At 42.6% G+C, this 23,821-nt stretch overlaps 1 protein-coding gene and 1 long non-coding RNA gene across 3 annotated transcripts in view; one reads left to right on the top strand and one right to left on the bottom strand.

Moving 5' to 3' along the window:
- Nucleotides 1–23,821, bottom strand: part of Slc16a10 (solute carrier family 16 member 10) — a 109,821-nt gene that overhangs the window by 7,279 nt on the left and 78,721 nt on the right. The window contains exons 4-5 of one of the 2 annotated variants that reach the window (XM_055615978.1): nucleotides 16,796–16,939; nucleotides 433–661 (exon numbers count right to left, since the gene is read on the bottom strand). In XM_055615978.1, coding sequence (XP_055471953.1) covers nucleotides 433–661; nucleotides 16,796–16,939 — 373 coding nt within the window. Of the gene's footprint in view, nucleotides 1–432; nucleotides 662–16,795; nucleotides 16,940–23,821 lie in introns of those variants that run through there. The other variant, XM_055615979.1, reaches the window with a different exon arrangement.
- The window catches only part of LOC129683326 (uncharacterized), a 23,455-nt gene continuing 22,457 nt past the window's right edge, over nucleotides 22,824–23,821 (top strand). The window contains exon 1 of the long non-coding RNA XR_008721134.1: nucleotides 22,824–23,068. This is a non-coding gene — a long non-coding RNA (uncharacterized LOC129683326). The remainder of the gene's footprint in view (nucleotides 23,069–23,821) is intronic.

Raw genomic sequence — 23,821 nt, 5'->3', positions numbered from 1 at the left:
ACACACACACACACACACACACACACACACACACACACACACACACAGAATGCTCCCCAACAAACTTTTTCAACTTATTGTTAACAGAGAGTCTTATTTAAAATGAGAAGGAGCCAGAGGATGGTGGTGTACGCTTTAATCCCAGCACTCAGGAGGCAAAAGCAGTCAGATCTCTAAGTCTGAGGCCAGCCTGATATACAGAGTGAGTTATAGGACAGCCAGAACTTCACAGACAAACTCTGTCTTAAAAAACAAACATACAAACAAACAAACAAAAGCCTCTCACCCAAAACAAACAAAAAATGAATGGGAGAAAGCATACAAAGGATTATTAAAAATATGTTAAATATATTTCACAAGTAAATGAGGTTTAGGATCCACAGTAGAAAATGCTATGAATTAGAACAATTAATATAGAATGTTTATATTTACCTGCAACTGGAGGACCCACAGTCATGGGTATAGACATGAATCCAAGTAGAAATCCAATTGCTTGGGAAGCATCCTGAGGACCAACTAATTCAAAGGCAATGGGGGCCATGATGGAAATGAAGCATCCATCGAAGAGACCCATGATGAGGCAGACAGCAATGAGGGCCCCAAAGATGCTGCACAGGGGTATCATAATAGACATCAGGCCAATGAAGAAAAAGGAGAATACCTAGGACAGAGGATTCATGTTAACTCTGTATGCAATTCTTCCTCGTGATCACATAGAATCAGCTTCCCTGAGGTCCTTTCAGATTTCCTTACTATTTTTATAAGGAAATAAGAACGTAACCATTTTGTATGGTAATTTTCCTCTCCACCCTTCACATTCTTTCGTCAGAATGTGTAAGTTTATTCGAAGCCACCAGACATCTTTGGGTTAGTGTAGTTAATTCAACCAAACTCCTGATTTTGCCTGCCATTTGATAAGCATTATGCTATAGAGACATTTACACATAATTCTCCCTCTTAGGTTCTGGAGAGAAGGACATTTAAATAAATAAGTACAAATGAAATATTTAGATGTCATAGTCATATATGTAAACTACAGAGGGCACAGAAAGTAGAGAGAGAACAATCAGTAATGTCTAAAGAAATAATTAGCCAGGCATAGTGGCACACACTTGTAACCCCAGCATTTGGGAGGCAGTAAGTTTGAGACCAGCTTAGTCTACAAAGGGAGTCTAGGATAGACAGCCAGGGCTACACAGAGAAACCCTGTCTCAAAAAACCAAAAGAAAAGAAAAGGAAGGAAGAAAGGAAGGAAGGAAGGAAGGAAGGAAGGAGAAAGAAAGAAAGAAAGAAAGAAAGAAAGAAAGAAAGAAAGAAAGAAAGAAAGAAAGAAAGAAAGAAAGAAAGGAAAAGAATTAAAGCTGGATAACTGTCTGGGTGTGGTGGCTATACTCACAATTCCAGGAAATGGAGGCAGGAGAATTGGCAGTTTGAGCCTGAGCTATATGATGAGAGCCTGTCTCAAAGATAAAACAAAGAGCCAGTGAGATGGCTCAGCAAGTATGATTCTTGCCACCAAGGCTGAGAACCTGGGTTCCAGGCCTAGGACCCCACAGTAAAAGGAAAGAAACAATTCCTGAAAGTTGTCTTAACAGCCTTGGAAACTCCTGAATGAATCAGAAGAAACTATAGGCACATAAAAGCTGAGTGACTAATCAGAAGAAAGTTTATTCAAACACGGTAGCTTACCAAGCTCCAGGCTCCGCTAATCGCCCCGTGAATACAATGCTATCCTTGTTTTACATGCAGAGACAGTGCTGCTGGGAAAGGCTAGCACAGTCAAGGTACACAGACAGAGCTAGCCTGGAACTGTGGTCTATGTGAGCAGCCGCTCAGAGTGGACAGAATGTTCCTGTTGGAAGCCCTCCGGTGACAGTGGAGCAACACAGCAGAGACAAGAGACAAATAAGCTGTGGGCACCACTGTGTCACTTTTTGCTGATTTCTGTAGGCCCCACTGGCATGCTTCTAGGATACAGCTGCCCTAATTTGCTACTCTGGCTGCTGTGATAAACTCCATGACCAAAGCAGCCTGGGGAGTGAAGGGTTCATTTGGTTTACACTCCTGGAAACACTCCATCACCAGTGTGAGGGGCAGATCATTCTGGTCCATTTTTAGCATGAGGTACAGTTAGAGCTCATCAAAGTGTCTCGGGCAAGCAAGATGAGCTCACTGCCATCTTACCCCAGACACTGCCTGCTTGTCTTACAACTCTCAGAGATGGGAAGCTGCAGGCAGCCTGCTCTGTGACTGAGCCCCCGAATACTCACTAGCGAAGGCTTTGTGTCCTGAACCAATAGCTGATGGGAAGAAGAGAACAGGTTTCTCGAGACCAGGAACTTTCAAAACCACTGTCTTGCACCAATGGACACACCAGCCACTTTGCCTTTTTTTTTTTTTCCTTTCTTTCTTCTTTCCTTTCTAGACAGGGTTTCTCTGTGTAGCCTTGGGTGTCCTGCTGGGATTAAAGGCATGCACCACCAAACCTGGCTTGCTTTGCCTTTCTTTATGCTGCTATCCCTTTCTACAGAATGGCATACCAAAAATGGCTTTATTTTCTCTAGGCTCCTTGAATTTGTTATGATAAACTGAGGGCATTGTTTTCATATTACGGGAAGCCAAGCAGGAACTAAAGCTGAGGACTGCTGGATGCTGCTTACTGGTTTGCTCTCTTCCTACTTTTCTTACTCAGCCCAAGCTCACCTGCCTAGGGATGGTGCCTCCCACAGTGGGCTGGGCCCTCCCACATCAATCATTAATCAAGAAAATGCCCCACAGGCCAATCTGATGACAGCAACTCCTCAACTGAGGTTTCCTCCTCCCAGGCTGCTCTAGTTTGTGTCAAACCGACAAAAGCTGTCACCAAACTTGGTTGTGCAAATCAGGGAAGCTACTCGAAGCCCAAGGGCTGTAAGGATGCAAAATCTGAGAGTGGAGTGGGAGTCAAGAATGACAGTCTTCAGGCTTGAGAGACAGCTCCGTTGGTAAAATGCTGTAAAAGTGTAAGGACCTGAGTTAGACAGTATGTACCCACAGGAAAAGAGCTGGTGGGGTGGTGGGTGGGGTTTGCTGGGAAGGTGGAAACAGGGTCTTTGGGACTAGCTGTCTCAAAAACATGGGCAGTTCCGGGAGAATGATGACTGAAACTGACCTTTGGGAGGGCAGCACAATTTGTCCACAGACATGCAATAAGAAACGTACTTAAAAACAATCACAATCCAGGATAGTTACTTTTCTGACACCACTGTGTCATATAGCTGAATCTATTATTTCTTCAGTACTAAAAATAGGGCTTTACAGTGAAATTATTATTGGATTAAGACTCTGAGCTTACTGTTGGAAAAATAAATCTATCCCTTTATACCAACTCTTTTTGAGGGGGAGGAGAACAGTGGCAGGTCCCACTTTGTAGTTTTGATGTTACCATAATTGTATATCTAAGGTAGAATGAGAAAGAATAGAGATTGTGGCCTTGAATACATAATCTTCCTGCCTCTACCTCCAAAGCACTGGGATTATAGTGTGTACCACCAAATCCAGCTTCACACTGACTTTCTGAAAGAATAGAATCTTCTATTCTCCCATTTTTAAAAAATTGAGATATTGGCTGGGCATGGTGGCACATGCCTGTAACCCCAGCACTCAGGGAGGCAGAGGCAGGCACACCTCTGTGAGTTCAAGGCCTGGTCTCTAAAGTGAGTTCAGAATAGCCAAGGCTACACAGAAAAACCCTGTCTTGAAAAAAAAAATTGAAATATCTTTTTAAAAATAATTTCTTTAAATTTTATTTTATGTGCATTAGTGTGAAGGTGTCAGATCCCTTGGAGTTGGCGTTATAAACAGTTGAAAGCTGTCATGTGGAATTGAACCTGAGTCCTTTGAAAGAGCGGATGGTGCTCTTAAGTACTTAGCCATCTCCAGCCCCAAAATATCTTTTTTCTCTGACCCAACTTCAATGAAAATGCAAGCGGAATTTCACAGTAGTGAGTAATTATTGGACTCGAAGGAAGCAGTACTAAGAGGGCAGAGGCTAAGTCTATCTTAGGTTGTGGTTTCTATTGCTGTGATAAGACATCATGACCAAAAGCGTCTTGGAAAAAAAAAAAAGGATTTATTTCAACATACAGTTCCAAATCACAGTTCATCATAAAAGAACGCAGTAGCCATAGGGAACGCTGCTTACTGGCTTGTTCAGTCTACTTTCTGACACAGCCCAGGACCACCTGTCCAGAGGTGGCACTGCCCACAAGCGGGATGGACCCTCCCACGTAATTTATCAAGAAAACGCCTGTCAGATGTGCCTATAGGCTGATCTACAGAGGCGATTTCTCAACTGGGAGTTCTTTTCCCCAGAGGAAAAGGACTCTAGCTTGTGTCGAGATGAATTAAAACTTAACACAGCCAGGCTCTAGCTCACTGTGATTCCGAACAAGCAAAAGGCGTTCTGATGCTTAAGGCAAAAAGGCCTAAATATGCTGGGCATGGTGGTGCACACCTTTAGTCCCAGCACTTGGGAGGCAGAGGCAGACAGATCTCTGTGGGTTCGAGGCTACCCTGGTCTACGGACAGCCAAGGCTACACAGAGAAACCCTGTCTGGAAAAACAAACAAACAAAACCAAGAAACAAAAAAGGCCTAAATGTAATCAAAATGTCTAAAAGTTAGTAAGCGGACAAAAAAAAAAAAAAGTAGGTTAAGGAGTTGTGGGTTTTTTGTTTGTTTGTTTGTTTGTTTAACCAAAAAATTAACCAGACTCTGTCACCATGTGATGCTTCTGCTATATTAAGATGTATCAAGAAATGACAGTTGAAACCAATGTTACATTCTTGGATGTCATAGCCCCCAGAACAGTGAGCTAAATAAAACCCCTAGTCTCTACTTAAGAAGGGGGAAGAAGAGGCAGAGGTTGGGAGAGACAAAGCCTACTATTCTTAGTTATAGATACATTTTTTTTTTGTCCTGCCCATAACTATGACAGAAGATAAACATGGACAGTCTTAGAAATATTTGCAATCAAGTAAACTCCAGGAAATCTAAACTATTCTAATACATACATACATATATATATATATATATATATATATATATATATATATATATATATATATATATATATATATAGTTTTGCCTTGCTTGTCTCAGGTGAAATAGATCATGCCATAAAGCCCTGGTTGCGTTTGAACTCACAATCCTGCCTGCATCTCCTGAGTGCTAGGGATTATAGGTGAACTATCATGCCTGGTTCAGATTCAATGTCCTTCACTGGTAAAACCAGACACCAAATTTCTAGCCACTTCACCATGATTAGAGTAGAAAGCACACACACCTTCTTTCTCTTCCTATCTTGTCCAATACTCTTTTTTTGTCAAGAAAACCAGCTCTGGAGTTGAAACTTATCACGCTAGCAGCTAGTAGGTACTTGTCATTTGACAATCCCGTATAGTATTTGGCACAATCAATATTGTTGATATCGAATGTTTTCATGGACTAATTAATGTAATATAATGAGATCCAGGCACTTTAATTTTGGGGGTTTCTCTGATTTCTCTTTTTGCCTTTTAAAAATTTTTGTCTTTGATCAGCTTTTTTGTTTGATTTTTAAGATATCGCTGTTGAACTAGGGCATTTCTTAATCTTTACCTAATGCAAGTCCTTTTTCAAGTTAAACTATACTAACTTATGTTCTTTCTTTGACCAAGATTTATGACAGTTGCTGCTCTTTTGGGGAAAAAAAGTGTAGTAATGTATATTGGCTTCTCTTCCAGAGGACCTGGGTTCTGTTCCCAGTGCTCACATGGCAGCTCAAAATAGTCTGTAAGTCCAGGTTCGGGAAATCTGATGCCCTTTCTGGCCTCTGCAGGCAGCAGGCATGTATGGGATGTACAGAGAGACATGCAGGGAAAGTACCCAAAGTTACAGAATGAAAACAGGTTTATTAATCTAATTAAATTTTTATAGAAGGATTTTTTTTGAGGACTGAATGCCTTAAGACCATTCACACAGATATTCCCTAAGCATTTCAGAAAAATATCTAGGTTTTTTGTTTTGCTTTTTTTAGCCTTATTTGTACTGAAGGAAAGCTCTCAGGAAGAAGCTATCTCCCCACCCCACCAGGAACATTCAAGGCTAACTTATTAGAACTTTAGCAATGTTGGAGAGTTTAGAATGGTACAAGTCCAGAGCCAAATTACCTCGGGCCACTGTTAGCCCTCTGGTAGCCATTTCCTGTCCTCTTCTATGTGTGAGCTAATGTCTTTGTGACCACTGGGTAAATACTTTTCCATATACCCATACCACCAACCAAATGAGAAGAATGCCACCAGGCAGCACCTGAGGCCAGAGCCTCCATTTCCTCCCTTCGCTTTAGTCCACCTGCCTAATGTTTCTAAGGCATCTGAAAGGTGCCTTGATTTAAGACTCTTCTGTTACTTGTTGGTATAATGTTCTTGTGGACTGTGTACAGTTTACCCTTGTTCATTCAAATGCTGATTTCTCTCCCCCACTATCTGGTTTCAGTCTGGACATTGTATTGTGATGCTTCTTCTGAGTATCACCTGTAAGCATCACCTGTCTCAAGTTTGTATAAACATGCTACCATTTGTTCTCTGTGTTGTCAATTAAAACAACCAACCACAATGCTGTGCAATGGAGAGAATAGGGTGGGACATCCTGGTCCAGAGGGGAGGTGGGGGAGGAGGGAAAAGGAGGAAGTGAAGGGAAGAGAGCAGAGAATCTGCAGGAGAGGTCTTGGAACCACATGGAGAGATGAACTGGACCTAAGATATGACTAAAAGCAAGTATAATGGATAAAATCTGAATGGTAGGAAACTATGCGGGCTTGGAGGTTTAGGATGGAGTAACTATTGCCCAGCATTGTGCTCTAGGTTAATTAAATAAATCCTAGTCTCTGCGTGGTGATTTGGGTATACAGCTGGTTTAGGAATAACTACTGATTAACTAAAACATAAATCAATAATAAATATTAATAATCCACAACAGTTACTGTAAAAACCTCACCAAACATCACCACTTTGGAGCACAGAATTTGGAGTAACTCTATGTTCCAGAACCATGGTTGCTCATATTTGGCTCCAGAACAAACCCTTACTCTCTTTGAGGAGAGGGCTATGCTTTGCATCGACAGTAACTACAGTGATGAGAAACAATGATCTTTCCCAGCAGATTTTGTTTCCAAGCTGGTCGGAACATAACTGCTGTGAGGAATAAATATTTGTAACTTTATGTGCTCAGATACCTGGGCCACAGGAAGCGTGTGTCAAGGTTTGACAAATTGTTCATATAGGAGGATCAGTACTTCATTTCTAGACTTTCACAGCCTCTGGCCAGGCACCAAGGGAGAAAGCAGCTATGTCCTGTCCACCCTGCACTAACTAGATGGATTTGCTGAGGCCATGTGTCCAAGTGGCTGGAGTCTTCTGAAGCATTTAGGGCCGGTAGTTCTTTCAGAGTGTTTCACAGGAGGAGGAGGGAGTAAGAGGAGCATTCACAGCAGTGCCAGTCTAAATGAGACTGCGGGGCCTCTGATCTTTATGAGGTCTGGGGAAAGTTCGTTATTTGGAAGAGTATCTTAAAATATTTGCTAAAGTGTTGGAGGTTGGTCTGATGCTAATTACCGGCCCTCTGTGTAAACCTGCCTCAGTCATTATACCTGACTGGCTAATTAAACAGCCGATACCTGGGCAGAATAGGATAGGGTGGGCATGGCTAAGGTTCCCAGCCTTTGGAGAATCCCAGGAGGAATCAAAGGAAAGACAGACAGACAGGAAGAGAGGAAGAAGGAGGACACCATAGTGGGATAGCCGGGAGAAGAAACCATGGGGCCTGGGAGGAAGAACTCCAATAATGGCATGAAAAGAGCCTAGATGAATACAAGTACCATGGGATTATGTATGGGAGGTAGACCAGTTGAAGAGGATTATGGTGGATGGCATTGGGTGGGGGCTGGGAGATGGATGGTGAGGATGCTGAAACAGTGAAAGTGAAATATCTGCCTGGCCCATGGTAAATAAGGCAATTATAAATCTAACAGGTGCTTAGATTAACAGGACTTTACAACAGTAAAGTCCATACCTTCATGTAAAATGTTAGTAATAAGTAAAATGAAAATAAAATGAAAAACAGCTTAAGCAACCCTGACCAGTTCGATCTTTTTCAATAGGAGAGAAAGTTTACACGTGAAGATGGCTATGAACATTGTTCTATTTTTTTTTCTAATTACATATGTAACCCATGAATTCGTTCCCCTAACAATTCAGACCATGGAGAAACGTATGTAGTAGCACATGAAAGGTTCTCTTCAATCCTACCCACCATCAGCCTGCACTGCACTCCATCCAGAATGAGCACGCCACAGTCCCAGGGCACTTGTGTTCACACGTATGGACAAGATGTCCACATGAGACTGGGTATTAGATAAATTCCCGTGGTAGGCAAGCAGGTGGGAGGGGGACCATATGCAGGTAATAGAGGCGAACTTCCAAATGGCTGGCTTCTTCCTCACCCTCCAGACCTGAGACAACACTTCACAGACTTAAAAAACCAAACCCTGGATAGGGTAGTTGGTGACTCCTAACAGCCACAGGACACACCAAAGTATGCTCTTGCTTCTTCACTGTCTTCTTTGAAACAGTCACTCCAGCTGTCACCCAGGAAGTACTACTGAATCACAAACACCTCTTCATCAGGTCGACGTCACAAACTTAGAAGCCAGTCATGGTGGTACACATCTGTAATCCAAGAACTATGGAGTCTGAGGCAGGAGGACTGTAGTGAGTTTGAGTCTAGCCTGAACTGCAAAGTATATTGAAGGCCATCTAGCAAGGCCTGTCTGAAAAATAACAACCCACCACCAACAACAAAAAGGCCTAAAACAGCAAGTGCTCTTCTTTCTCTCCTACTTTTACTTTCCTCCCTATAACTCATCCTGTACACATACATACAGTATCTATAGCAACTTTAAATAACTACGCCAATATTCTCCAACAAAGTAAAATCTCTAATCTTGGCTCTGAAGACATAGAAAGCCTGTTCCCAGCTTTCCAGCTTCTTCCATGCCTGTCTCCCTTGTCTAGGTCCAAACACCTAGTTTTTTCCATCTACAATCCTGTTCTGGGAACCCAGGGATCCTGTCTGTCCTGTTTGTATCATTCTACCTGGGCTAATATCTAAGAGCACAGGGAAGTATTCAGAATTATTTTTACAAAATGAAAGCTGACAGCGTCAATACAACAGATGTCCAGAAGAGGGCACCTTGACATTAGAAAACAAAGCTAACGGCACAGCTCATTGCTAAAAAACTGCCACAATAGCCACAAATGACATTAAGTACCTTGGTGTAACCCTAACCAAGCAAGTCAAAGACTTGTATGAAAAAAATTTCAAGTCTCTGAAGAAAGAATTAGAAGAAGATATGAGAAGATGGAAAGATCTCCCATGCTCATGGCTTGGCAGGATTAACATAGTAAAAATGGCCATCTTACCAAAAGCAATCTACAGATTTAATGCAATTCCCATCAAATTGCCAACACAGTTCTGGAAAGAAAAATTCTCAACTTCGTATGGAATAACAAGAAACCCAGAATTGCTAAAACAATCCTCTACAATAAAAGATCTTCTGGAGGTGTCTCCATCCCTGATCTCAAGCTGTACTATAGAGCAACAGTTATAAAAACTGCATGGTACTGGCATAGAAACAGAATGGTGGATCAAAGGAACCGAACAGAAGACCCAGAAATAAACCCACACACTTATGGACACCTGATTTTTGACAAAGATGCCAAAACCATACAATGGAAAAAAGATAGCATCTTCAACAAATGGTGCTGGTCCAACTGGATGTCTACATGTAGAAAAATGAAAATAGATCCATACTTATCACCCTGCACAAAACTGAAGTCCAAGTGGATCAAAGACCTCAACATAAAACCAGACACATTAAATCAGCTAGAAAAAAAAGTGGGGAATACCCTAGAACTCATTGGTACAGGAGAAAACTTCCTGAACAGAACACCAACAGCAGAGGCTCTAAGAGCAATAATCAATAAATGGGACCTCATGAAACTGAAAAGCTTCTGTAAAGCAAAGGACACCATCATCAAAACAAAGCGACTGCCTACAGATTGGGAAAGAATCTTCACCAACCCTTTATCTGACAGAGGACTCATATCCAGTATATATAAAGAACTAAAGAAGCTGAAAAGCAGCAAACCAAGTAATCCACTTAAAAAATGGGGAACAGAGCTAAAGAGAGAATTCTCTGTAGAAGAATATCGAATGGCAGAGAAGCACTTAAAGAAATGCTCAACCTCATTAGCCATTAGGGAAATGCAAATCAAAACAACCCTGAGATTTCACCTTACACCCATCAGAATGGCCAAGATGAAAAACTCAAGGGACAACACATGCTGGAGAGGTTGTGGAGAAAGGGGAACCCTTCTCCGCTGCTGGTGGGAACGTAAACTTGTACAGCCACTCTGGAAATCAAATCTGGCGCTTTCTCAGACAACTAGGAATAGCGCTTCCTCAAGATCCAGCCATACCACTCCTAGGCATATACTCAAAAGAGGCTCAAGTACACAAAAAGGACGTTTGCTCAACCATGTTTGTAGCAGCTTTATTTGTAATAGCCAGAAGCTGGAAACAGCCCAGATGCCCCTCAACTGAAGAATGGATGCAGAAACTGTGGTACATCTATACAATGGAGTATTACTCAGCAATGAAAAATAAGGAAATCATGAAATTTGCAGGTAAATGGTGGGACCTGGAAAGGATCATCCTGAGTGAGTTGTCCCAGAAGCAAAAAGACACACACAGTATATACTCACTCATATAAACATACAACATAGAATAAACCCACTAAAATCTGTACATCTAAACAAACTAAGCAAAAGAGAGGACCCTAACTAAAAATGCTCAATCCCCATCCTGAAAAGCAAAGAGGATGGATATCAGAAGAAAAAGAAAACAGGAAACAACCTAGGAACCTGCCACAGAGGGCCCCTGAAAGCCTCTGCCGTGCAGACTGTCAAAGCAGATGCTGAGCCTGATGGCCAACTGACCGGCAGAGTGAATGGAATTTTATGTAAGAAGTGGGAAATAGTAAGAGCTGGAGAGGACAGGTATTCCACAAGGAGAGCAACAGAACAAGAAAATTTGAACACAGGGAACTTCCCAGAGACTCATACTCCAACCAAGGACTATCCGTGGAGATAACCTAGAACCCTGACAATGCAGCCACTTCTGATGAGAACTGATAGACTATGATCAGAAGGAAGGAGAGGAGGACTTCCCCTATCAGTGGACTTGGGGAGGGGCATGCATGCAGAAAGGGGGGGAGGGTGGGACCAGGAGGGGAAGAGGGAGAGGCTTATGGGGGGATACAAAATGAATAAAGTGTAATTAATAAAAGTTAAAAGAAAAAAAAGAAAAAAAAACCTGTGTCTACAATGAGGTATTATGAGGGGTGTAGTGATTATCATAAGATAAATAAACACTTCCATTGTTGTATTTGAGACAGGGTCTCACTCTGAGGCTGAGGCTGACCTCATGCTTGTGGCACCCCCACCTCATAAGTACTGGATTTCAGGTGTGACCTACCATGCCCAGCTATGACCATTAGTGTGCGGTGGGGGACGGGCGGTTGGGGAGGGAGTGGTACATGCCATGGAGCACACGTGCAGGTCAGAAGACAACTTAGTACAGTTCTTTCCTTCTGCCTTTCCATAGGTTCTGACATCAAATTCAGGTCATCAGGATTTTGAGGCCCACAGCTTTATTGATGGAGTTTTGTTTTTTGTTTTTTGTTTTTTAAGATAGGGGCTTTCTACATAGCCCTGACTGTCCTGGAACTCACTGTGTAGACCAGGCTGGCCTTGAACTCAGAGATCTGCCTGCCTCTGCCTCCCAAGTACTGGGATTTAAGGTGTGCACTGCTAGGCCCAGCTTTGCTCGACATCTTATAAAAGGGCACTTAAATATGAATGAGGGCCTTGATTTTACTCCCAGCAATGGCAGGAGGAGAAGACACCAGTTGCTGTCTCCACGTCCTTCTAGCTCTGGCCTGTGACTGTCCGCTTGGACCCCACACAAACTCTGTCCCGAAGTGTCCCCATCTGTAAGTGGAAGCAAAGAACTACAGCAACCCTGAAGGGCTAGGGTAAGGACTGGATATGCAGCATGAGGAGGCCTCAGTTCATCGACAAGCTTATGGAGGTGCTCAGTAAATGGTGCTGGTCATTATTACAGCTGACCTTTGGAAGTTCCTTTATCTGTAAGAAACACCTGTTCCATGCAGTTTCCTGTTCCCAAATTTCACCTCTGTTATGAGTCTATTCATGCTACTTCTCATGATTAAGCTCCGATCTCTTCCTGGCTCTCCTCTACCCTTGATATAACTGTCTACATTCTCATGTATTCATCTGTATGGTCACCAATAGCCTCTTACTCCAGTCACTTCAGGAGTTCCTGATCTCGTTGGCTACTGCTGTCCCTAAGAGCCCTCTATTCCCAGATGTTTCCTACCAACCTGATCACTTCCTTTCAGTCTCCTTGCAGCCCAAGGATGCTCAAAACCCACAGCGCGTCTACCCAGCCAGGAGCTCCAAGCCCAACTCGGCTGTTTTACAGGGATCATACACGAATGTGGCAAAAATAAAAATTAAAAAAGTGTGTCTTTCTCGGCTTTAGCAAATTACTGATCTCACAAGATAATAAAACCGCCTCTGCCATAAGCCAAGCAACAGATCTCAGACGTAGCATAACCAGCTCCGTCGGACACCTGTACCTCTAACTGTTTGACCCCTATGTCTTCAACGTGGTGCTTTCCTACCCCGAATACAACAGCAGTTTCCAGCCAGTGTCAGTGTACCCTATCACTGCCTCAAACTCATGCTAAAAAATCCACCCACCTTATGTGTATTGTTAGACCACCACTCATATCTTAGTTTATAATAGTTTTACCACCGCAGAAAGAAACCATCACCTTTCCTCAATCCCCAACAGCCATTAATCTACCTTCTTAATGATCTGCCTGTTCTAGAAATTTCAGCTCAGTGGAATATAACAGATATTCAAGTGTGGCCTTTAGTAACTACCTCAACTCTTGCCCCATTCATCACTCCATTCTTTCCTTCCCAATTATCAGACTGAGCTTTCCAAACACCACTCATGTCAGCCCCTTGTTCAAAACCCGTCTGTGGCTTGAGTTAGACTAAGGAATAAAATTCACCCCCTTTCAATTTTATGTTTGTTTGGATTGTTTTGTTTTGTTTTGTTTTTGTTTTCTTAACTGAGGTCTTGCTGTGTAGCTCCAGCTAGCTTGAACTGATGTTGATGGAAATTTGTTATCTTTCATGTCTTCCTAACCTGGTCTTCCTCCAGCTATAGCCTATAGCCCCTGTTATTCTTCTTTTATGTCATCCAAACATCCAGCTTCCCAGGCATATATACACTCTATGGTCCATGTGTTTTCCGTGCTTGGACATTCTTCTCTTTCTTCCTTATATCTGCCACTCTCTACCTACTCACTTATAGAAAACTACTTTTTTTGTGATGCTGGAGAAAAAAAACAGGGCCTTGTGCATGTAAGGCAAGCTCTCTACTGCTGTTACACCCCAGGTCTTTAACTAGCTCTTATCTCTTTATAGTCTTTAGACCCTCACTAGTGATTCAGATTCCCCCCAGGAAACTGTTATCTCACTGTGCTGTAATCTGTATTATCCTGTCCCCCAGGGAACTGTTATCTCACTGTGCTGTAATCTGTATTATCCTGTCCTTCCAGGGAACCGTCATTTTACTGTGCTGTAATACTGTATTATCATGTCCCCCAGGAAATTGTAGGGATAATCTTTTGTGCACTGTGTGAAGATGATCCTTGTATTTTAAATGCTGACTTCTGTTCAGGCAGAGATCTGATTACAGTCTAGACTTTGGCATTGTCATTGTTAGAAGCATCTCTTGTCTTGGTATGTTGAAAACATTGTTCTCATCACCTTCTGATGGTCAAATAAAGAGTTGAATGGCCAATAAGCTGGGCTAGAGAGTTAAGGCAGGCCTTCTGGGCTGGGGAGGGGGGAGGGGCCATCAGAACACAGATGAAGGAGGTGCCAGGACTAAGAGGCCACATGGCTGGGAAGTAGGCCAGGCCAGAACTGCCAGTTTAGAATAGCTGAGTACCTGCCCAGCTTTAGGCCTAACGTTATTATTAATAAATATAAAGGTCTCCATATCGTTATTCAGGAGCTAGAGCAGGCATAGAAAAACCAAATTTTTACATTGGGCTCCCATCGTGCTAGGCATGTAATCTAAACATAGACAGAGATCCGAGTTTAGGACAAAAGATTCAGGTGTTAGGGTCCCAGGGAGAAAGTACAGACAAGCATTCCCTCGAAACAAATGCGGCCCCTTGGCACACTGCTCTGTGAGTGGAACAGCTGGAGTCCAGCCAGCTAGGTCTGGCTGGCCGTGGAGTCACGGAAACCTCAGAGTGGCAGAGGGTATAAGGGGCTCCTCGGGAGCCCCTGCTGAGCAGCAAAGCCAGCTGTCAGGTAGGAAGTGGGAAACCCCAAGAGGCCTGTACCAGAGACCACTCCCCTGGGGGGAGCCTCATACTTCCTAAGGCAGCAGAGCCAAGTCCAGCTGAGTCCCTCTGCCAGTGGGTTGCAGGCCCATGGGGGGAGGGGGACTTCCCAGAAACTGGGTCCACCTGGGGAAAGCCTGCAGCTGCCAGCCTGCATGGCATGCTAGCTGAGTGGCCAAGAGACTTGGCAAACAATAGCTTCAGACATGTGGAAGTGGCAGGAAAAGTTGAAAAATTGCCAGACTTGGTAAGATACTTGGGAAGTCCTTAAAAAAAAAAAAAAAGAGTTAAATAAAATTAATAAGACAAGTAAAAATGCAAAATGCAATGACAGAGGCAGTTGGTGACCATATAATTTTGTTATGCTTATCAGCATAGAAATATTTGTATTTTTCATAATGATTATAATTTTATATATATTTCAAAGAGATTGGAAGGTCTCTTTGATTCAAAATAAAGGATCTTCATAAGAATCCAATCTGGAACTTACAATAACAACAAGAAGAGTAGTCCCATATGAGAGAAATCTACAAGGACTTAAGAGGATTATAGAATGGCATCCCATAGAGATGCTAGGTTAAAAAAAAAAGCTTCAGCTATAAACCAACATGGTTAGACTTGATATTATATTATTTTGTCAAGGATCAATTACTAGATGAAGGTCTATATTCTAAGTTAAAAATACAAATTCTGTTCAATAATGCCACCTTAGAACAATGTCTTATAATAGCTTATGTGTTTCATTTCGTAGAGTTTGGAGAATTAAAGTATGTACATATGTTAATACATCATATAATTGATTCATACTTAGAATTTTGTTTTTTTTTTTTTCGGGACAGGGTTTCTCTGTGTAGCTTTGACTGTCCTAGACTCACTTTGTAGACCAGGCTGGCCTCTAACTCACGAGAGATCCACCTGCCTTTGTCTCCCAGAGTGCTGGGATACAGGTGTGCACCACCAAGCCTGGCTCATACTTAAGATGTCAATATGCTTTTTACCTTGAATTCTGAAAACGATGATTCTGAGATTGAACATTTATTAAAGGTGATGGCTATCTTGGACATGCCTTTGCAAATGGAAGCTGATGATGATCCAACAAATGTATCCATTAAAATACAACATTTTAAAAGACATTATGGCATAGAAAATGTTACAGATATATCTTACAATCCTACAGAACAAGCAATTATGGAGAATCTAACAGGATATTAAATATAATGCACATAAAATAAAAGGGGTATATGGAATCTTCCAGAAATAGATTAAATAAAGCTCTATTAAATTAAAAAAAAATTTAAATGTCAATGAGACAAACAGCAGAGATGCTGAAAAACACTGGATTTTAGAAAGGACTGCTAAATTAGATCAGCCTATAGATGTGCTAACTTCAGAATGAAAATCAGGACTATGTTGCACTGGAGGATAGGTTATGCCTGTGCTTTAACAGGAAAAGAAAAGCTATGGATACCTTCCGAATTAATAAAGATTAGATTTGACTGGCAGAGACCTTCTAAAATTTTTGACCACAGACATGAAGAAAGAAACAAAGAAGGAAAATAAAAACCTAACATATATGCTGACCCCTCTACATGGGAGCAGCTCTGACTCTGGCTAAGGCAGGAGAAAATGGCTTTGCAAAGCCAATAAGTCTTGTTGGCTGCAGAGTCCTCAGGACTTAATTTTACACGCCATCCTTTCATTTGGCATTGATGGGTATTTATATTGCAGCTTGGTTATACAGTCCAAATGAACTTGTAGAGACAGATGTCTTTCACCTGCTCAAGCAAAGAGCAGAGAATCATCTTTAGCTGATTTGTGCATACTGTACACAAAACAAAACAGAAAAGACTGATGTTTGACTGCCAATCTCTACTATTTAAAACTCAAGTACATAACTGATTACTTTATTCTTGAAATTTTGTCTGCTAGCCAGCAGTGGTGGTGAATGCCTTAAATCCAGCCCTTGGGAGGCAGAGGTAGGCAGATCTCTGAGTTCAAGGCCAGCCTGGTCTACAGAGTGAATTCAAGGACAGCAGGGCTACAGAGAGAAACCCTGTCTCAAAAAAGAAAAAAGAAAACCTGTCTGCAGAAATTTTGTTCCAGAAATTATTTCACACCTCTACAGTATATATTAGTGGAAGTATATATATCAGCAGGGGGAAGGAACAGAGTCTGCTAGAGAACAAAAGCTCAAGAGTACCTGCAGGTAGACCTTCTTCACACCAGGCACGTAGTCTGCAATGCGGCCAAAGAGAAGCCGCCCAACTCCTGAAGTGACGCCAATGCACACGAAAAGCACCTCCTTGTTCTCTACATCTGGAAATTTTTCCTTCACGTACTTCATCTGCAGGTCGAGAAAAAGGAAACCTTGCTGAATATGGTAGGGAAACGTCCCAGCTTGGAGACATAGGTCAATAACATCAGATACAGGGTTTTTCCTCTACAGTGTTGCCCCAACTCCCCTTCAAAGCCAAGATTAAAATAGTTAAAAGAATATCCTGTGATAATTTTCTAGAAGAATGGATAAAGAAAAATCTATCATGATTTAGCTTGTATAAAAAGAATGAGTTTTCTGAGTGTGGTGGCACACACCTGTAATCCCAGCCCTTGGCTTACTGTGGCAGGATTGGAAATGCAAGGCCAGCCTGGGCTACAGAGTAAGTTCAGGACAGCCTGGATCATGCATCGAGAACTTGACTCAGAAAAACCACAATTTCAAAAAAATGAGTTAATACTATATATATATATTTTTTTTTTTTTTTTCAGTAAACAGATCACACACAATGAGCCAGTCCTCAAAGGAGAATGGAGACCTGAAATATCTTCCACCTGCCCCGTGGAAGATGGCTAAAGGTCATCTTTGGAGCTTTATTTCTTCTGGGGGACCAGAACAAAATGATGCTCTTGAAATACTTTCTACCAGAGTTTCCTGTATGGGAGTGTAAGGTTCCTGTGTGGCATTCCTACAGATGCAGATACACAAACAATTTACAATTAAGTCTAATTAAATCTTAGACTGCCAGATCCAAATACTGGTCCTAGTCCATCAGGCCCTGTGGCTGAGTTATTTTTTTTTAGGATCTCAATTTGTCTACAAAATGGAAATAGCAACAGTATCTATTTCAAGGGTGTTATAAGGATTAAGTAAAACATTTGCATAGAGGACTTAAGAGTTAGGACACACTGAAGCACCTGTGGAGCATGTGTGAAGCCTCAGGTTCAGCCAGCACTAACACCGCCTCAGAAGAACGGCTGGCAGACAGTTAACGACCAGATATTAACCTTGGCCATCCTTTTTACAAAGGACCTTTTAAATATTGGCTGAAGTAGAAGCTGGAGTTGGGGGAATAACTTCACTTCCCTCCACTCAAAGTCTAGTAAAACAATGTCTACAGTGACCTCTGGGCCACAGAGACCTAGAGGGCATATTTCGTTTGACTTTTCCATAAAAGTCACTCACTGTCCCTTATATGCCAAGCATCCCTTGGAGTTCTAGGAGACTGCAAGCAAACTTCCCACCAAGCCCAACAGCCCAAGTAACTAATGTGCTAGTGGGAGACTTTTCAGATGGCATCTCTCTACTTAAGACATTTCCATTTAACTTTTTTTTTTTTCTGCTTTCCTTTTTCTTAAACCAGTTGTGTATCTTCACATCATCTCATTTCTCTTCGTTAAAAATTGGCGATTGGGGCTGGAGAGATGGCTCAGCAGTTGAGAGCATGGCTGCTCCTCCAGGGCACCTGGGTTCAGCTTCCAGCACTCACATGACAGCTCAAAGCTGGGTCTGACCCCAGGTGATTGTCACCCTCTTCTGGCCTCTGTAGGCATACATGGAAAGTGCAGGCACACACACTGGTGGGAAACCCATACACATACAAATAAATAATTAAAATTTTAAATTAAAAATCAGTAGTTTTCTAACTTCTGTTTTCACACTGCTTCAAAATAATCTTCATGAACGGGACTTTAATCTTGCCAATCCTGTCTTCAGAAGTTGCTTGTTCTAGCCTACGCGCTGTACTCTGCCCGGGATTTAAAGCTCTCCATATAGTCTGTCACTGGTTTCCCTTTGGATGCTTCTTAGCTACTGCTCCTTGGCTCAAATGTCTACTGAGCCTGTAAAAAGGGAAGCAGGTGCGTGTGGAGGAAAGGCGCACATTCCGGAGGACCATTACTACCCGCGTTGCTGACCCCCACCCCCTTCCCCCACCTTCTTTTACTATACGTAAATGATTTAGGAGAAACATGAAGTCCGGATCTTGCATAGAAATGTTGGCACCTACCCTGAATTTAGAACACCGTGTGATCCAAGGCTTCATAAGCCAAACTGCAAATGCCAATGCTGCAAACTGCATTAGGCCGGCTTTGATCTCAGTCTTAATCCCGGCCAGCTCAGTGGGAAAGGCTTGTCAAAAGCCCACTGCACACGCGGCCATGCTCTCCCCCGTCCGCCGCGCCCTGGGCTTTGTAACTTCTTGCTTTTTCTTAACACTGTCCCCGGGCACCTGCGGTTTTGCGCCTGTGTCTACCCAGCCTTGCTAAATTCTCCGGGCACTCTTTTCCATGTCAAACTAGGCAGTACCCATCTGCCTAATTCAAAGGGACCTCATGCTTTATTCACCCACCCCTTACGAGTTGCCCTCCTGCATTCGGGTTAAGGGTACAGTCGGCTCACCAGTGGCAGTAAAACCCCAGTGACCATCTCAGGTTACGCCAGCTCCTCTCTTCAGATTGCCACCAAATGGTAACGACTGTCTGACTAAGTGACTCCCACATACTTCCTCTGTTCTGTGTTCCCTGTGTAGGTTCTTGCCGCTCCTAACCTGGACCACTACAGCAACCTTCTAACATGCTTCCTGTCTGAGCCCCCATTCCTAAATATCCTAAATTCACATTTTAAAGCTCCCATCTAGGCTTGCTTTCCCTTTAGGGTCTGTAGCCTTTAGACTAAAGTGTAACGACATCTGCTTTGGTAAGTGAAGCCTCACCTCCTGCTGCTTCTTTAGATATACACCATGCTTACCCTGTAACAAACAACCGAGTGTTGTGCCTACAGACATGTTTTTGTTTTAATTCCAGGGGTCGGATGTGGGACTGATTCAGATCGTCTACAAGAGCAAACTATTTGCCTTATGCCGGCTCTGAGAGGAGCTCTTTGCCAGCTGCAGATAATGTAAATCTGAGGGCTCTGGAGAAAGAATAAATGCCAGAGCCCGGAGAGTGTGGAGAAGCTCTGAGAAAGGATTAAGGCAGCTGTTGCTTCCTGGCTTTGGCTGCAGGTTGCTGTTGATGCAGTGACACAAGACGTTGGAGCTCTCCTGAAATGAGGATTAGACTGGCTCCAAGGAACCTGATGACCCTAACCAGCAGGAAGCACCTAAGAGACCTGAGCCCCCTCCCCCACTAACGCTTTCTCTCTCCTACCTGGTGTTGGGGGTGCTGGAAGGAATTGGACGGAGTAGGGAGAAAGAGATGTAAGAAATGCAAATAGGAGCTGTTGTTTTTTTTAAAGCGTGCCAACAACTGAGCACTGAAACATGACCAGTCTAAGCTGAGATATGCTGTGACTACAAACATGCAGAGAACCGGAAGTCACTGGGGAGGAGAAGGCATGAAAAATAGCCCAATCCTGAGTGCCTGTTAAAACAATAAATACATCGGCTATACAGCTAAGTAAAGTATTATAAAAATTAATTTCGTTTCTTTTTCTCCTTTTTCTTTTACTGTAGATAACCTAGACTTTTCTAATTTAAATTATGAAGTGGCATGATTTGCATTTCTTGAAGAACCCGCTTGTTGCAAGCACATGACAGCCACTGCTGAAGGGAACTAGGAACCTGCAGACAAAGCTGACCACGGATCTCCTTCTGGAGGGAACTGGCCAGTGTGAGTTAGGTGCTACAGTGGGGTGCGTGTCCCCACGCTTTCTTTAGGAAAAATCAGAAAGCACTTACCGGATCTACACCGTCTCCGCCCCAGGCCGAGGAACAAAGCCGTGGCCTCAGTATGCTAAGCAGCTGCTGAACCTAGCTCCGCTGCCAGCCCCGTAAAGCTTTCACAGAGACGTTCTTTAATACTCATAAGACTAAACCTATCAGTCATTCTTTTGATGAAACTAAGAATAGGAGCCTAATAAATTTCTATCATTCTTTGAGTTATTTTACCTTCCCCCAGTCTATTTTGCAATCTTTATAAGAAATAATAAAGTGAAATATTTGAGATTTTTTTAAAGAGGCTAGGTAATGTGAGTGTAAATATGCTAGAGTATACAAAATACATACATGATTACTCACATTGTCAGCCATAATGAAACCCACTATTTTGTACAATGAATATACACTAATAAAATGGTAAAATTAAAAAGCCTTAATTGGAAACTTAGTTCTTTAATGATAAAGGACACTACTACATCAAATTTTCATCAGTATCACTTAAATAGCAAGTTTTTAAAAACCCATCAGCTTTTGTAACTTCCTCTCTACGTGCCCCACCAAAACTTCAAACTAAGAGTATTTTTGGTTATTGGGCGAGGAGTGTACAGGAGAGGTGATCCCACTCTGTAGATGCCAAACCTCTGTGCCTTTCCTCGCTGAGGCAGCAGTACCAAGGAGGTTCGTCCTGAGCCTCCAGGAGGCCTACTGTCTGACTTAGGAATTTCTGCCGCCCCTCATCCTCTGGGTGCTGTCGTGTGCTCTGTTTAACACAAAGCATGACATAGGGCAAAACTGGCATTTCTAATACTCATGTGGGCAAAGACAGAAAACTATGGAACAGATACTTTCAAATTTGATCTAACTCATTTATTAAACAAACAGAAAGCTTGTGCTAGAGCCCAGTATTTACCCAGGGGATGTTACTTGTGGATCAGTTGGTTAACGTTAACATTACTGGGGATAGGGGGTGTAAGCTCAGCCTGTAACACCAGTAAGTAAATCTTTCTGGAAAGGGTCTCATCATGTGGTACAGGCTGGCCTCAAATTTCCAATCCTGCTAGCTTGGCCAAACTTGGCTTAAATAATCAAAAATGTTCTATTAAATTTTGTGTATGTGTATGGCAGGAGGAATGGGCACACTCTTATCACAGTATGTGTGTGAAGGTCAGAGGACAACTTTCAATACTGATTTCTCTCCTTCCGCCACGTGAGTTCTGAGGGTGGAACTGAGGTCATTAGTCTTGGTGGCAAGTGCCTTTACCTGCTGAGCCATTCCCTGGACTCCACACTGGGCTTTAGGCTTTATCTGGACGCATAAGTATCTTTAGGGAGGAAACATATCTTTTATTGAGACCTCAAGCTAAATGTAGAGGTATGAATACCTCTGGAAACATCTTAAACATCACCTGCTCGTAAAACATTTTTCCATCATTCAAGCAAAAGCAGCTTTTGCTGACCACAGACACTGTTTTAATATCCAAAGATAACCAAGAACTCACATCTTGGAAGATGTGCCCATTCTATATCCATGAGACAATTAAGACCAAGCTCTTTGATTTACCCTTTCTCTAACCATCTTCAATTTGCCTGAAGAGTGGCATTCCTGGAATTGATGACATTTTTCTGATCAGACAACTAAAGGCGAAATAGATCCCACTTTTCCTGAATGGGTCAATGGAAGCAGCCTGTGAAAATCAGTCTTTCACTAGAATAGCTTGTGGCCTGTGCTGTGGCGCCCCTCCCTTCACCTCTTCCGCAGGGGAGTGACAAGTGCAAGGCTCGTGGGGACAGAGGGCAACTTCCACTGAGAAAACAGCAGAATGCTTTGGCTCTCAGACACCTAATCATTAAAAACTACCGGATAGCTGTCCAACCCAGAGGTGCTACAGCAAAATCCGTCCTGCCCGTACTGCTATGCTGCCCATACCTGCAAACCACAAATGCCATGGGTCAAAAGTTACCTACTGTTTCATTCGTGTCGTGTGGCTATGAAACTAGATCACTGACCCTCCTCCATACACACGTGCACACTTTAACTGCTTGAGTGCCCTTTGCCTACAATTTTCCACATAATGTTTATATAACACCACACAAAGAATACAATAGAGGAATCTCAGTGTATATAACTTAGACTACTCATTGTTGAAGAATAAAGAAGGAAATTACTGAAAACCTTCAAAACAGAAGAAAAAGAAAACAATTTTGACAGCAGACTCAAAGGAACAACTGACTGACTCACTCTGAAGTGTTAACAAAAGCAGGAGGGAGAGTTAAGAGAACATGACACGATCAGCTCCAGTAGACATTGCAGGCTGTGAGAGGGAAAAAAAAAAATCTTTGGAAAACACAACAAAAGGACAAAACCTCCAAATGCTCCAATTTGTATCGTCTCCAGCTGTTGCTTCTCATTGTGTTCTCTGGAAGGATAAGAGGATTTCTGTCACCTGTCACCGTTTGCCATGTTTGTGGCAGTTTTGATTTCTCGGTCTTCTATCTGCCCTTGCTCCTGAGAGACACATCATCAAACTGGAAAGAACAGGGTAAGCATGGGCGTCCATTTCATTTCCAGAATAAATACTTTGTGGGGTGAGAGGACTTGTAGCTCTGGTTTGCATGGCACATGTAAACTGGGCTAATAAGTGCTAGGTCATGTTTGGATGGTTCTGGAATTCACACTGACCTCAACTCCCTACTTCCAAGTAGGGATCTTATATCCCCCGGCTGCTAGACACACCAGAGCTCAGCAGCGCAAGGCTGCTGCTTCTTGTTTGCATGTGGTTGAGAGTAATTTCTAAAGTACCCTCATCTTGCTGGGCCTGGTGGCACAGGCTATATTTCAGTACTTGGGAGAGACAGAGACAGGAGAATTGCTACCACTTCAAGGCCAGCTTTGTCTACTTAGTTTCAGGCCAGTCCTTGTATTAAAAAACCTAGAATGAGGGGCTAAAGAGATGCTCAGGGGTGGCTCACAACCAACCATAACTACAGTCCCAGGGGATCTTTTGATACCCTCTGCCAACTTCTCAGGCACCAGGTATTCAAGTGGTGCGAAGACATACATGCAAGAAAAACACTCATTCATAGAAAACAAATGAACCTAACAGAGAAATAAATTTTAAACTAAAAACAAAACAAAAAGTCCATAAGTGTGTGTATCTCCACCTAATATGTCAAAAAGCTACCCCATAGCTCTAGGAGACCATGTGATTTAAACATATTTTCTTTTTAACTGAATTTGGCATGGAAGGGACGCAGGAATTCTACTATATAGGCCAAGCTATGCTCAAACTTGA

This window comes from Psammomys obesus, unplaced genomic scaffold (genome assembly GCF_907164565.1).
Source record: "Psammomys obesus unplaced genomic scaffold, mPsaObe1.curated_primary_1811, whole genome shotgun sequence".
Lineage (NCBI taxonomy): Eukaryota > Metazoa > Chordata > Mammalia > Rodentia > Muridae > Psammomys > Psammomys obesus.
This window is presented reverse-complemented; position numbering and strand designations above follow the sequence as displayed.